The following is a 15,422-nucleotide window of genomic DNA, read 5'->3' as shown; positions in this document are numbered from 1 at the left end:
GCTCCCATTAGTAATGTTTTAAGAGTACTAAACCAACATCTCCATTGTACCGAAATTCCCAGATGAGGCAGGTGCCAGAACAGCACTATTTATTTCTCCCTTGTTCTGCACTTTCCTTTCCCTGCCCCCTGTACAAATTCCCCCCCAGCAGCCACCCTGTGCTTACAGCCCCATTTCTAAGGGTCAGTTGGTGTAAGTGACTGAATTTGCTGTTTGTCTCCACCTACAGATGAGCTGCTATCAATCAAAGGGTGGCAGCTTTCCAATCTCCCAGGCCTCTTCACAGCAAATACAAAATAAAAGCATAGTGGGCCAGGGCCGACTGATCCCTGCAGCACAGGAAAGGGTGGCTGTGTGTAACTAACTGACCTGTTTCTTGGAGCCTGGATCTATGGCCATCCTGTTGCCTTCGATCCCCCAGGAAACAAGGAGCTAGCTGCAGCCAGCCTGTGCTGCTGGACAGCAGGGATAATTCCAAGGCTGCTTTATGTGACACATAAAACCTGCTGCACCTGAACTCCAGCTGACTTTGCTCATCTCCTGAAGTGTAACACACATGCACTACAGCACTTCAATTAAGGTTTTAAGAGACGTTAACAATTATTTAAAAATTCATTAAAATATTCAACTTTATTAACAGTATATTTACATATTTTTTTCCTGCTCTTGGTCAACCATGGTGAATGTTCAAAGGTAAAAAAGCATTAAGCAATAACCACAAGATGAAAACATTTTAAACCTATACAATACTTTATACACAAATTTATACAAAGGAACACTTAAATAATACAACTGGACACAAAAATATACACTTTTAGAGAAATTCACATCAGTAATTGTATATAAAGCTCTCTTCTGTACTAAGGGTCCTGAAAATTTAGGACTAAAACTTTAGCTCTGTAATGCAAAAGGGTTATTGTGACAGTCCTCAAAGGCCACTATATAGCACACGGACAGATTCAAGGCTATCAGCTTATAGTTCAGTCTGTGTTTTCAAGTTTTGAGGTCCTTATGATTACGCAAACATCAGAAATATAGTGGTATAATAAACGGTGCGTAGGAAAGTAGAGTTTTAGAGCCAATATTAAAATTTGTAGGCTCAAAACACCCACTTACTATTTAAACAAGTGTTTGACACTACCGTTTATTCAAAAATAGAAAGAGTAAATGCACTTACATAAAAAATAACTTTTACTGTTCAGCAAGCGTGCTCATGTGATTTTTGTATTAGTACAAACTTAAAAAAACCTGCCATGTGACTTTAAAAAGAAATGATACCAATTTACCTTCTTCCTACTTGAGTACATTTACATTAAGGCTTTGAATCAACTGACCCAAGATTTTAAAACGAATGGGTCCACACAGATGCCAGTATGTCTCATTGAGACGTAGCGTGACTAGAATTAAAGCTCACCACCGTAAGGAAACAGAAGGACACATGCTCATGCCTGGACTCTACTTTTTGTCTCTGAACTAGAATGTAAAGTTAAGTTTAGCAGTAACAGTATTTCATGGCAAGAGACGAGTATGTAACAGTTTGTTTATAAAAGCAAGTAAGTTTTTAGTTCAATGGCAACATCTTTGGAGAAAGCTCCTGTTTTAATTCCTACAGATTTCATGCAGAAAGATACTTCTTAAGATTACCTTAAGAAATTACATTTTGATGGAATTGGAATGTGTATCCCAAACTGCTGATGAAAAGAGTCCAAAAGGTCTTCCTGGATTTTTGTCATACATTTGTATCTTGCAGTAATGGTTCTTTAGCTTCACCAGGAGCTTGTGGGCTGTGGGGATGGCCATGGCTGCCACAGTGTTTCTTCCAGTTGCTGGATCGGAGGTTTAGGTTTGTGTGTTCAGGAATAAACAAGGCAACAAGTAGTGCCAACAGCACAGAGCACGCTCCAAATAAGAATGGGGGTCCAGGAATGATGGAATTCTGAAAACAACATTAACACCACAACATGTTAATGAGCCCTTAAACGCACGTTAACAGACTACAATTGCTAATTATCCCAATTTCTGGAGTGGGAAGAGTTGTTTCTGGATACACTAGTCAGTACAGTGGAGTCTTTTACAAAAAATGTGGAAACAATGTTACATCCTAAGATTTAGGACATGGGAGCACATGATTCTTATTAATGCCTGCCAACGTCCTTTGCTAGGGCAAGTTCTTCCTGCTGAGTTTCCTAAACAAATTAGTATCTATTAGAAACTAAAAAAAAAAATAGAGAGCTTGGTTAAAGGACAACAAAACCAAAACATGCACCAGTGGTACACTGTTGGTATCAGTCCATCCTTCCCTCTAGGTATTCTGCTCACAAGGGTCACAGCTGTCTATGACTATCAGCTGTATCTACTGGAAAATTAAACTAAACCAATACATCTGTTAAACAAACAGACCAACAACCCTGCCCAAGATGGACTCGAGAACGTCTTTCTACACCCTTCTCTTACAGTTAAGTGTAACTAAACGTCACACAGCATCAAACTCAAGAACTGATGGGCACATGATCCCTTCCTTTTTTTTGGAAGCAGTAAGTAAAAAAAGAAACATACCTGTTGTAAATGGTATTGTGCAACCACACTACCTCCTGATGGTGATTCAGGCATGGGCAGTTCATTCAATTCAACGTGAAATATATAGAATATAAAACCATAAAGTGCTGGTCCCAAACCATTACACAGTCCTCGAATGCCTGTTATCATCCCTTGAACAACACCTGGGAAAAGCAGAATACCCTGTTCTCATTTACCTGTATTTATACATATATAATTAACAATTTCTGATGAATCAGTAAGACTTTATTCACTTCACCTTCAAACTGATGCAAGCAGGAAAGCTCTAAATGCTGTTGCACTATGTGTAGCAATAAACAAGGGGTGCAAAAAGCTTGTCATTATGGTACACTCAAGTGGTTTTTCCATCTGCCTCTAGCACACAGCAGTACTTGCCATGCTGAGCTCATTCAGAGGCCAGGAGATAGGCAATATCCCTGCTGTCACAGGGGAGAGAAAGCACTGCATGCAACAGTGAGGAAAAGGAACAGTGCATTAAGTCTGCTGAATATTTTGCTACTGCTGGGACCCGATGAAGGTTTTCCCTCTGTGCCACAAGTACGTGATACACACACTCTGCACCTCCAAGCCAGGTGGATTTAACACGTGGTGCCTTGTGCTCAGGAGTCTGGGCTGGTCTGCCAGCTGAGGCTGCCCAACGAGCAGCATGACGAGACCCCAGCGTGTCTGTCCGCACAGTATTCTGTGACTAGAATTCCAAGATCCAGGACAAAACCTACCCTGCTGGTCGGCATCAGCAGTCCGTGAAACGAGGGCACTGACAGCTGGGAAAGTAATGCTGGACATGGCTGCCACGGCACCGGCTGCCCACATCATCCTGCAAAACACACACTGGGATCACTGCCTGGCGGGGCTGGAGCTCTGTGCTGGGAGCACAGAAATGCTGGATATACCTCACACACACGTGGCTGTCTCCCTTGGATAACGGGTAAAATGCAAATACTGCACCATTCAGAGACTGAGATGCAATGTACTTACCATGGTTCTGATCCAAAGCCGTACCACGCAAGCTGCAGTATTTGAAATCCTAGGCCCAGTAGGATGGTGTTTTTATTTCCAATGGACCGCATAAGTAAGCTCAAAACTATTGTCTAACAGGGGAAAAAGTGAAAAAAATAAAATCAGAAAAATAACATTCTAAATGTTAAACACAGATGAGTTGATGAGTTAATTAATTAAAAACGCAACAAAACCCCTGAAAACATTTTATTCTCAATGACAAATATATGCAAATAAATGTTTTAAAGTAAAATTCTCCAGAAGCAGTAGTTGCCTCTACCCAAAAAATAGCAATTATTTAGCAAGTAATATAACCAAACCATCACCCCTTCTTTGATGCACAAAAGATTTAGTTTTCCCAACACAACACATATCAGATATTAATGAGCCAAACCCTGGTTGTCAAGTACTTTTTGATCTGTTATAGAGTGTTAATCGATAGTTAGAGTTTGGAAAAAAACAGCAATAGAAAAGGTGCGTGACAGTTATGGAACCACAGTGTTTTCAAAGTTCTTCACAGTCCTTCATTCTTTTGAACTTAGCAGATCAATGACACACAGAGCAATAACTGACCTGTGCAATAATGGAAAGAATCCCAAGGACTGCTATAAACGCTGCAACACTTTCAGATGAAAATCCCATTATCTATATTAAAAAAAGGCAATTTGATTATTAACCATAAACCATGTATCAGGATGTCACAAACACAGTGAGGAAACACACAACAGTAGAAGACCAGTATTACTCAGCTCCTCCTTAACTTAGAAAATCTAAGTCATGGGGTTTGGAATTTTTTTATTAAATAGAGCAAGTAGACAAAAATAAAGGAGCATAAATTTAAACAGTTCTCTCAAAAAATAAAACCAGTTTTAACACACTGAACCTTGTAGTCCAAGAATAATGCAAATAACTACAAAATACAATAAATTGTTTTATAGTTCATGTCTTTCTTTAAAGAGAGAAAAACAGAACAGCAAGAGGACTTAAATCAGCTGCTGGAAACTTTTAAATTATACTAGTTATCTACACCTTCCATACTAACTCAGCAATTCTGAAAACTTTCCTAAATCCTGTGTATTTACTTTTGTTCAAATCCATACCAAAATGTTACATTACCTGTCTGAGGTATAGGAAGAAGCTGGAATATTGACCTGCCTCTGGGAGGTAGGAAAGAAAGACTGTTATGCAGATTAGCAGCACAATGGAGTCCTGGCCAACTTTCTTCAGTGACTGTGGAGAAGGAAAAAGTATAAAACATTACAAAACATTCCATCTCCTTTTTCAGAAATCGTCCCTAGCTGGGATCTGAAAAGCCCGACAATGAAGCTGTTATTTGGTACCACCAGAGCATTCCCTGCACGTTTAGCAAGATTGCTGGCAAAAGTATTAACAGTAAAACAACGTCAAATTTAAAAAAGAAAGGCTTTGTTTTTAGGTTTGAAACACAGTAAATTCAGCCTCTTCCCTGTCTCTGAAGCTCAACATCTACAAATAACAAAATATTCCCTATTTAAGTAGCTTACTGCAAAAGGGTCAGCCTGCTCCCACGAAATGGGTGCTCCCCAGGATGCTGGCCTCATCTTCTCTGGCAGCGATTCTGGTACAGCAACAAGGATGAAACAAATGTCCAACAAGGCTATTGCTGTAGCCAGGACCACAACCAGGCTGTCTCCGTACACTCGACCAAGGTAGGCACCGATAGCAGGGCTGGTGACTAAACTTGCTGCAAAAGTTGCTGAAACCTGGAACAAAGCACAGCTGGTAAGACTTTCAGTGACACAAGTCAGCAGTGTTATTACCCACACCTCCTCAGAAGCCTGATCATTTTAATCAGGCAGCAATTAAAAGTAGCCTTTTTACTGTGCCTATGTGGTAGCAGCTCTGTGTTTCAGAAAATCACAGTTTTTCAAGAAAACCCTTTTCTGATAACTGGACAGCAATGTGAGGCTCACAGCACTCTTGCATGTACTGACATAACTGGGTTTAATTAACTCTGGAGTCTGCCGATATCTCTGGGAAGAAATGAGCTGTATTTTAATTTAGAAGCAAAATATTCCAAATATACAAGACTGGATGACAGGAACAATTAAATGGAAAAACCTGACTCCAAACTAAAACCAACTTGCCACAGAAGAAACAAACAGGCAGCTTTGTAAAGCACTACAGACTGAAGGGTTTAGTACTGCATAACACAGGAAAAGAGCCAAAATAATACCTACCAAACCATAGGCCATGCTTCTCTCATGTTCTTGGGTTATGTCTGCTACATATGCAAAAACTACAGAAAATGTCACTGCAAAAACTCCAGACACGGAGATAACAGCAAAATACCACCTAAAACATGATAAAAAAATTAGAACAGCTAAATAGAAACAGAAAGTCTATTCAATCCAAGTGCAGTTCAACAGTAAATCACCCTGTCCAACTTATCCTGACAATTTATTGAGATAATCTTGGATAAAGCTAATGTGAATGTGTCTCGACAGAGTTGTGTAACTCCTCAGTGTACCGAGTACAAACAGAGTGCTTTTATAACACCTACAAAGTGCTGCTGTGATTAAGTACTACTGGGAAATGAGGTGTTCAACTAACAAATTCAACTGATCTATGACACAAAATGAATTAGGAACTTCAGTATTTTGAGAATCTGGTCATGGAAAGGCCTCAACATTAGCCATATCTTTATGCTACAGACACTAGCACTTGGCATTTGAAACCTTAATCTACACTTAGAAACAAGCTTCTTCCAAAGAGGGATGAACAACCTGTGTGACCAGGGAGAAAGTGGGAAAGGCTGACAGAGCTCCCTGAACAGCTGGTGCTGCCCCACGTCAGTGCAGGCTGTGCTGCTGCTGCCACATCCTCAGTTCATGCCCGCCTGGGGGAGGTTCCAGCCAGTTAGGAGGTTACTAACTTGCACACAGCATGAAAGGTGGTGGATTTTAGAATTTGAGAAATAAAAGTGTAAAACTGCAGCAACATTTTATGTCACAAATGGTTACTTCACACCCACATTAGGTCAGGTTCTAATTTCCACACAGCCGGTTATTATTTGAGTACTGTGACCACACTACAGACCTGCCCAGTTTACTGGAGAGCGTTCTCCCAGTGTTTGCACATGTGCTGGAGCAGGACTAGGGCTTACAGCACACAGATCAAAGCCAGCAGCTGCTAAAATTCTTACCAAGGTGTTTGGCCTCATGGCAGCTGCTTCAGTTTTACTGTTCCCCCAACTTTGCATGGAAGTAATACAAAAGCCTCAACCTCCCATGAACCATAAATAACATTTATCGACAATGCTACAAACATATGCATTAGATGCAACCTTAACAAGAAAGAGCCAACCTACTGTGAAAGAATTTACTAACCATGGGCTGATCTTCATTAGTGGTATTGGTGCACAGGTGAAAAACACTGTTAGCAGCAGGAAGGACTTTCGTCCCCACACATCAGACAGGGCACCTATGAGTGGGGCACTGAGAAACGACAATAAGCCCTAAATGAACAAAACATTTTAAGTTAGAACTGAGTGGTTAGAATAGTGATAGCTGACCACACCACATCTGAGAGCAGCCTGGGCTCTATTTTGATTCAAGTCAATGAGTACAGTGCAATGCATCAAAGGCAGTGTGACCAAGCATCCCTGATCTTCTATCCCATGTCTGGTTACATAAAATTTGAGATCTGTTACCCCAGAACTACACAAAATTCAAAACACAGATCGTCCAGTCATACTAGCAGTTTTAATAACTGTGTTTTATAATCTTACCTATTTAGAATTCACATAAACCTAAGTAATTGAAAATACCTTACTGGAGCAACAAGCTCCAAGTAAGAAATTATCAACTTTTACCACCATATGCATCATCTGGGATTAGTCCACTACCTTTTTTATTTGCTGAACCCAAACAGTAGATACAGACCAAGCAATACCTTACTAGAAGTGAAGTGACGCACATATTTGCCTTTTTACAAGTAATTTACTCCCCTGTTTTAGTTATACTGCAAAAGCCATATTGAAAAACCTCTTGAATGTTTCACCCAATTGGCATTCATTTCTATATTCCTCCCACCATTCACTTTAAACTGTACTTGTGATTAACTTCTGTCAGCTTACCTTTACTCCTTGAATTAGACCATTCATTAGAAATGTATGTTTTGGGAAGGTTTCATGCAAAACCTGGAGAAGAAATATGAACACTTGTCATTTACACAATAGTAGCTACAAATATTGCTCATGATACATCCAACTTTATGATGCACAGTACTTTTTTATTTTCACAGAATACAGAGGAAGAAAAAGACAAACCACAAATAATGTATTTCATCTCTAATTTGCATGGAAGGTAATTTGGGACTTCAATGTCTGAAATCTAAATAGACCACAGAGAACTTAGAAAATCATCTCAGACCAGACTTTCCACATGTTACTGTGCCATCTGTTGGGAACTGGGGAGAGAGGGAGGAGACATCACCTCACATTCTGAAGTGCCTCCCAGCTCGGTGAGGAGAGCCCAGAAATGCAGGTCTCTCAGTGTGACTGGTGTCAGTGAGAGGGACTCCCTTCAGTAACCAATGTGCCGTCTATACCCAGGACACTGTTCATGGTTAACATCAGCTTTCAGAGCTGCACCAAGACTGCATTTTAGGTGGAGCCTGCCTGAAGATTTTTAAGCCTTCATTCCTTTTAATTTGTCAGCATGTGTCACACACAGATTAAATCCAAATTAAAAGCAACCAACTACATGACAAAACAATTTGGTACAAACACGTTGGTATGACTGTCTCACTAATCACAGGGAAGCTCTGACTGGTGTAACAGGGTCTGTGCTCTGAAGCTTCTGTTTAAAACACAGCCAGGTCAGCAAAGATCTCCCTACCTACACACATACACATGCTTGCATAATGTTACCAAATTTGAAGTATTTTTGTCTTTATATTTGTAATGTGCCAACTTCTTGTGGCAATTTGAAAGGAAAGATAATTGCATTGCTGTCTTATTGATTTCAATCAGAAAATACTTACATGTAAGCTTGAGTGTTAGCAGACTTGCACGTAAACAGCTATGCTACACCATTACTCTGCTTTAATGAAAGAATTTGAAATTTTTGATACCATCTAAAAATACAGAACTTTTTACTTCCACAACAGAGCAGGTCAATGATATGTAATTTTCACTTAATTCAGAAGATGCCAAGTGCCTTTGCAGTAATTGCCCCATGTCCTGTACAGCGAGAAAAAGCTCCAGAGAATCACTTACCACCAGAGTGGGAGCTGTCAGGAGTCCCCAAGCAAAAAACTCCAAGAAGATTACAATAACGGCATGGTAGACACTAGGTGAGCCTATTCCTTGAGGCTAAAACAAGAGAAAAGACAGGTGATAAAAACATCTAACCATCTATCAGAGTAGTGAGAAATGCATTTGAACATTAAAAACAGAAGGATTAACAATTAAACAGGACTCAAACCTTTGGAATACAGTTACCCCAGCTAACTGGTGAAATTCCTTTTTTTAACCCTTTAGTGATAATGTCCTGAAGTGTCTTAATTTTACTATGCAGAATCCTTCACTGCCATCTCTAAATATTAACCACTTACACTGCCAGTCTGGTAAACAAGGATGCTACAGGGAAAACAGACTCTTCTTTAGAAGATCATTTTATTTTACTTGAGATAATTGCTGAAGTTTACACAATGCCACATGGAATCAAGTTTTCATGATTCCAAAACATGGTTGTGTTTACACTCAGCTATCCCAAAATCTAACTACCTGGTCTATCAAACAGCTCTACAGCACTTCTGTTACTAAAAGGCATCACTGCTACAAAACTTTGATAGCTCTAAATCGGGAAAGAAACCAAAATAACAAACACCAGAAGCAAATCTCAGGAACAGCACTGATCGCTTCCCAAATACTGAGTGCAGGCCTGTGAATTACAGGGCGTTCAAATGCAGGAAGAGATACAGATGAAAGATTTGACATAAGGAACTTCAAATTCTTCAGTGATTTAGTAGAATCAGAAGTAGCTTTTGAGAAGAACAAAAGGAGCATGGGTGGGACAACCTGCTCATCTTGTAGCCTCTAAATGCTGTCAAACAACATGCCACACTGCAACATTTGCAAATTAAGGATATGGTTCACTAATTATTTTCATATGAAGGCACTATGAATAACTCACCAGAAATCTCATATGCATTCTTTAAACTCAGAAGTGCTGCCTTAACATGTACTCTCCCAGCTTGTAGGTAAGTTACTACGAGTGGTACTGATGTGATCAGACCTGACATTACACTGAGCACACACAGCCTAAAGACCTCGGCTGCTTCCCAAGAAGGCTCGCTGGGATCTTATCAATGTGTGTAAGTTGCTGATGGGAGGGAGCAAAGACAAGAGCCAGAAACTTCTCAGAGGTGTCAGTAACAGGACCAGAGGCACGCAGTGAAATACAAGAAATTCTACTTAAACCTTGAACAAGGACCCCCTGAAACAGGCTGCTCAGTGAAGTGTGGAGCCTCCATCCCTCAAACCTCACCAGACACAGCCCTGAGCAAACTGCTCCAGCTGACACTGTCTGGGTTAAGACAGTGGGGTAGCTGGATCAGATGTTCAGAGGTGCCTTCCAGCCTCAAATACTACACAATTCCAAGTTGCAGTTCTGTAATATTAGAGTCTTTCTTTTATGACGAGATTTATGCAAGCCATACCTAGCTTTTCTTTCCAGATTCCAGTATTTCCAATATAGAAAAAAAAAGCTTATTGAAGAAACATAGGAAATAAATACAGAAAACCTCACTGGCTACTCATCCCTCTTGCTAAAAAAGATCACAATTTTTAAAAGTAACCATATCAATATGTAAAAGGTGAGTTACAAAAGTACCACAGAATTGTGCTATTTTTCTTTCCGAAGCCCTCTTCAGTAAATACAGACATACCATAGATATTCCTGCTGTTTCTTCATCCTACACTCCTAAGGAGGTACATTAACAGTCTTTTTAGGTACAGAAAGTGGCTATAATTATCTTCTCTTCCCACAGTTCCTTTCCCTTTCCACCCACAGTCCTTATTTTAGCTTTGGGTTAAAAATTTATCCAGCTCTGCACAAACTGTAAGTATCATCGTTACCCGTTTGGCTTGATGTCACAAAATCAGAAAATCAGGTTGATTCCCATAGCCCCTGGATTCCTGTCACATTACTGGCTCGTGACTCCCCCAAGGTATGACAGATGGCGAGGTGGGTGTCACAAACCATCCCCATCCCTCCAAGCACAGGGGTCAAGAGCACCTCTATTCACAGCAAACACGAGCTCATGGGCCATCTGTCCCCGTGCTGCCTCATCCCGCTCTGGGCAGCTCCTCACAGACCACACGCACAGACCGAAACAGCAGAACGAAACCGGGGCTGTTCTGCACAGCTGAGCCACACTGGGACTTTAGAGACACACAGGCAGGTGACTGCTGCCCTCTGCCATGTCATCCAGCTGTAAGCAACAGCAACAGATGTTTCCTACACACCGGCAGAAACAAACAGAAGTGACATTTAAATCACTAGGGTTAAACTGCTTTGCTTTCTTATTGCTAGTGGTCTCTTGCCACAGGTACTATTAAAAAAAAAGGTAGTTTAGTGACATTTAGATCATCCCCCCATAGCCATTTTTAAAGGTGGTTGCAACTATAAAGTGGTAAAAATACTCCTGAGGTGAAAGAGAAAGGGAAGGAGATAAATAAGCATATAAATTGCAGTGCATTAAGATACTTCGTGTGTATTCAGTTCACAAGATTTCAGCACCAGTCTGATGCACCCTCCTACCCCAACATGTACAGTGCAGGCACTGGGTGTTCAGCCCTGTCCTACTCCACCAACCTGACCCCTGTGCTTTATAAATGGGCTAACGTGCAATGTAATGACCCAAGTGCAACCAAATCAGGTGGCCTTACACCTGGAGATAAAAGATATGGAGTCCTAGTGTGAACAAGTTGGAACCAAGATGTTCAGTCAGAGTAACAGCAACCCTTCTCTGCAACCAGGCACCCAGAGCAGAGTGTATTTACATCCGGCTAAGTCTGTGGCACAAAACAGTGCTCTAGGAATGCCCTTTTTCCTGGTTAGAGAGAAGATGTCTTTAACCAAACACTCTGTACTGTCAGCCATGTCAGTGATAAAAAGTGTACATGCCAGGCAAGCCCAAGAACACACATCTAACAACAACAGAATAACTATCAAAGCAACAAAGACATCAGGTATATGATCACAGCTGCTGCTCCTGTGCTGAAAAAGGCACCAAATAAAGTACACAAATAAAGTCATTGCATGACTGCTTCAAAAATGCATCATCTTACATAAGACAAATACTAGGTGGTCACGAAGGAAGGCAAAATTAAAATTAAAATTATTGGGGAAAAAAAGGGTTGAAACAGAAGTTGTAGATGCCCTATCCCTGGAAGTGTTTACAGCTAAGTTGGATGGGATTTTGAGCAACCTGATGTACTGGAAGATTCCACTACATGGCAGGGGGGTTGGAACAAGATGATCTTTACGGTCTCTTCCAACCAAACCGTTCATCGTTCTATGAAGCCACTTCACTGGTGTTACTGCCTCTCCTTTACTGAAATCTCAAGTGTGTGAGTACACATACCATAACACATTTTTTCTGTGATACAGCTACTAAAGCTGCAAAGAGAACAACCCAAAAATACTGCCATGCACCCAACCTCCTGCACCACCCACTGCCTTGTCAAGGCCACCCAGCACAAACTGTGGTGGGAGGAGAGGCTTTGCAGAAACAATGGGTGGGTTTCCTTTTTGCTTGTTTTTTTTCCTGTCCACATCAGAACCAGTGACAATTACATTAGGTTTGACTGAGGTTCCCCATCAGAAACTCTTTTTGCCTGTGCCACTGCCTCATTAACCAGCTGTATATTCTTGCTGGCTCATACAGTTTTCTTTGATGTCAAATAGTTTCAAAATAAACCAATCAGTCTGGAAACTGTACATGAAGATACTTGATTAATTACTGGTTTGCCAGTGGGAGACATTCAGGACATGGGGGCCATTTTCATGTACCTGTTTCCCACAGTGTCACACAATGTGCTGGGTAACAAAGGAGCTGAGGACAGAGCACTGAAGGCTAACTAACAGCAAACATTAAAAAAAGAAATCCATGCATAAAGTTTTTGCTGTCATTATAAAGAATACTCCACTATACCAGACCTCTTAACTTTAAAAATTTATATAAAACAAATAAATTCCAGAACATTTATTTGAAAGTAGAAAGTATCACAAGCTGAAATTTCTTACCTACCAACAATCTACATACTTTCATCTAATGTTTATGGCCCATGTTTCCACTGTTTTAATAAACTGAAAATCATACAGAACTCATGCAAGCTTGCATTCTACTTTTGGAACCGGTGGGAGCCACCCAATGCTGCACTACAAATATTACTGAATGCAGTAATGTAACATCCTTTCTCCTCTCTTAGCAAAAGAAAGTTAAAGTTGAGAGGTAAAGGGCACTTGGAAACAATCTTAACCAATGATTACCCCAGAGAGAAATGATGAAGCACTATGTTCCCTGAGTAACAGCATTTACTCTGCTTCTACTACTCATACTAAAATACTTGCATTTAACATTTGTACAAGGTAATCTCATTCATTTCTATCTTCACAAAGAAAGGGAAAACATGTCCTGGAGAACACCAACAGCCATCACTGGAATTAGTTTTGCTTCTTAACACTGAAGTAAACCAGACAGATGGCCACCACTTCGAGGAACAAGTATGATGACTCTGAAACCCCCCTTCCCTCCACTGTTGTTCCAAAAAGACAAACTGAAGGGCTACCAGCAACTTCGTCTGTCAAGATGTCTCTTATGTGAAATAATGACGCTGTATTTAGAAGAGAGCACACGGAAGCTGCATAATGCTACACAGTGGAAAAAATCCAGGGGCAATGATACACTGCAAGTCATGGCACTCATCAATTTAAAAACAAACAAACAAACAAAACACAAAAACAAACAAACCCCAAGCTCCAACAGCCAAAACCACTTAATAACTTCCCTTCCTTTTAAAATTTATGTATTCAAGAGGAAGCAAGACAGTGTGAGGAACTGCAAAATCCTTCTTCCAGGCGCCCTTTGCGGGACTTCTCAGGTGCTGGAGCGTGTCCCCCTCGCTGGCCCATTCTGTCCCAGCCCACGAACACGGCGATCACGGCGGTCCGTGCCGGCGGCACCCCCGCCTTGCGCGGCCCCGCTCCGAATCGCGGCCGGGGCGAGGCGGGTCCGGACACGCCCCGCACCCCGGGGCGGCCGTAACGCCCCTCCGGGCCGGGGCCCAGTGGCTGGGGCCGCACTCCCTCCTGCGCCTCAGCCCCGTCCCGCGCCCGGGAACAGCCCCTACGGGCCGGACCAGCCAGCCTGGGCCCAGGAACTGCTGGGGCACCGCCACCAGCGCGGCTGCCGAGACCCGTGGGCCCACCGGGCCCCCCCCGCCCGCTGCCGCCCCCGCCCCGCCGCGCTGCCCGGGGCTCCCCGGCGCCTCCAGCCGCGCCCCGGCCTCACCGTCCCGCCGTCTTTAATGATGATCTTCTTGGCCAGCATGATGCTGCGGTTCACGGCGCGCTTCTTCTTCTTGCCCGCCTGGGTCATTTTACCATCGCCCCCCGGGGACGGCACCCGCGGCGGCCCCGCCGGCCCCTCCCGGTCCCTTCGGGCCTCGGCTCCCTCCGTCCCGGCCGCCGCCGCCGCTCACGCGCCCGCCGCCATCTTGCGCTGCCCCCGCCGCGCGCGCAGCCGGCGCCGCGCATCACGCGATCGCGCCATTGGCCGCGAGCCGTCACGTGAGCGTGGCCCCCGCCCCGCCCGCGCCGGGAAGGGCGGGGCTGGATCGGGAAACTGGGCCTTGGGAACGGGAGCCGCAGGCAGCGCCCGGCCTCGCGCACCGGGACGCGCCGACACGCAGCGCGCTCGCGCTCCGCCGCGGCCCCGCGGGAGCCGCAGGTTCTCAAACGCCCCTCCCAGCACCGCCCCCCGGCGCGCGCCCGTCCCGTCAAGCGAACCGAACCCGCGGGGGCTGCCGGGGAGAGGAGCGGCGGAAGGCGGCTGGTGCTGGACATACCTGGCATTTCTAGAGCCAAAGCACACAGCCACACATATAATTAATCCTAAAAATCCAGCCTGGAGACATTCTGTTTCCTTACTATCAAGATTTAAACTTAGTTTATGAAAGCTCCAGCACCTTCAAACGGGCGGGTCATTCCAGGTTTTGATTTACCTCAGATAATAAGATAATAGGGATCGGCTTTCCCACGGCAGCACGCCCCTAAGCAGAGAAGAAACGTGTACTAGAGCACTATTAGGTTTCATGTGGCTTATAAATGCCTTCTTTGCTGATATCCTGCAGTGCTAAACAGAGCAACAACTGTCCACATCCTGTACTACTGCATTAACACCACCAGACGCAACTCTCCACGGCCGTATCCACATATCAGTCTTTTCTCTATGTTCTTTTTCACTTAGTCTTCCATCTTTCAAACCTCTTGCTGCTTATCTTCATCTCCTCAGCTCCTGCGACATCCCTGTTTCCCCCAAAACGTCAGCTACACATGGAGCATCCTCCCGTCCCTAGCAACAGTGGAACCTCACCCCTGAGGTACAGATTGCAGCTCCCACCGTGTAAACAAAGAGATGTAAATCTCTCACCGCTTAAGATCGAGTAGCCTTAAGTTAAACTCTTCGCCTTAAGATAAGCACCCTTGTCTCATCATAATGCGACTTTTAAGGAATTTAGAACTTCCCGAGGCACAGCCCCACTCAGGGGCCAACAGAGGTACTCGCAGTGAGAC

General features: G+C 43.2%; 2 protein-coding genes across 3 annotated transcripts in view; one reads left to right on the top strand and one right to left on the bottom strand.

The window, feature by feature from the left end:
- Positions 1-600: 600 nt before the first annotated feature.
- On the bottom strand, positions 601-14,249 carry MFSD14A (major facilitator superfamily domain containing 14A). Its single transcript, XM_051803561.1, has 12 exons — positions 14,140-14,249; positions 8,837-8,932; positions 7,694-7,756; positions 6,945-7,072; positions 5,796-5,910; positions 5,100-5,318; positions 4,693-4,806; positions 4,150-4,221; positions 3,556-3,668; positions 3,297-3,394; positions 2,557-2,720; positions 601-1,936 (listed from the first exon to the last, which is right to left on the bottom strand). Exons 1-12 carry the CDS (start codon positions 14,224-14,226, stop codon positions 1,730-1,732), a joined length of 1,476 nt encoding a protein of 491 aa, XP_051659521.1. The 5' UTR covers positions 14,227-14,249; the 3' UTR covers positions 601-1,729.
- LOC127478286 (cuticle collagen 8-like) overlaps positions 14,170-15,422 on the top strand; it is a 5,100-nt gene continuing 3,847 nt past the window's right edge. Inside the window, exon 1 of one of the 2 annotated variants that reach the window (XM_051803726.1) lies at positions 14,170-15,229. In XM_051803726.1, the coding sequence (XP_051659686.1) occupies positions 14,177-14,803 (627 nt within the window). In that variant the 5' untranslated portion in view covers positions 14,170-14,176 and the 3' untranslated portion in view covers positions 14,804-15,229. The other variant, XR_007907161.1, reaches the window with a different exon arrangement.

The sequence above is a fragment of the Manacus candei genome, unplaced genomic scaffold (assembly GCF_025592945.1).
Source record: "Manacus candei isolate 608988 ecotype Guabito, Panama unplaced genomic scaffold, ASM2559294v1 h1tg000005l, whole genome shotgun sequence".
NCBI classification, from domain to species: Eukaryota; Metazoa; Chordata; class Aves; order Passeriformes; family Pipridae; genus Manacus; species Manacus candei.
This window is presented reverse-complemented; position numbering and strand designations above follow the sequence as displayed.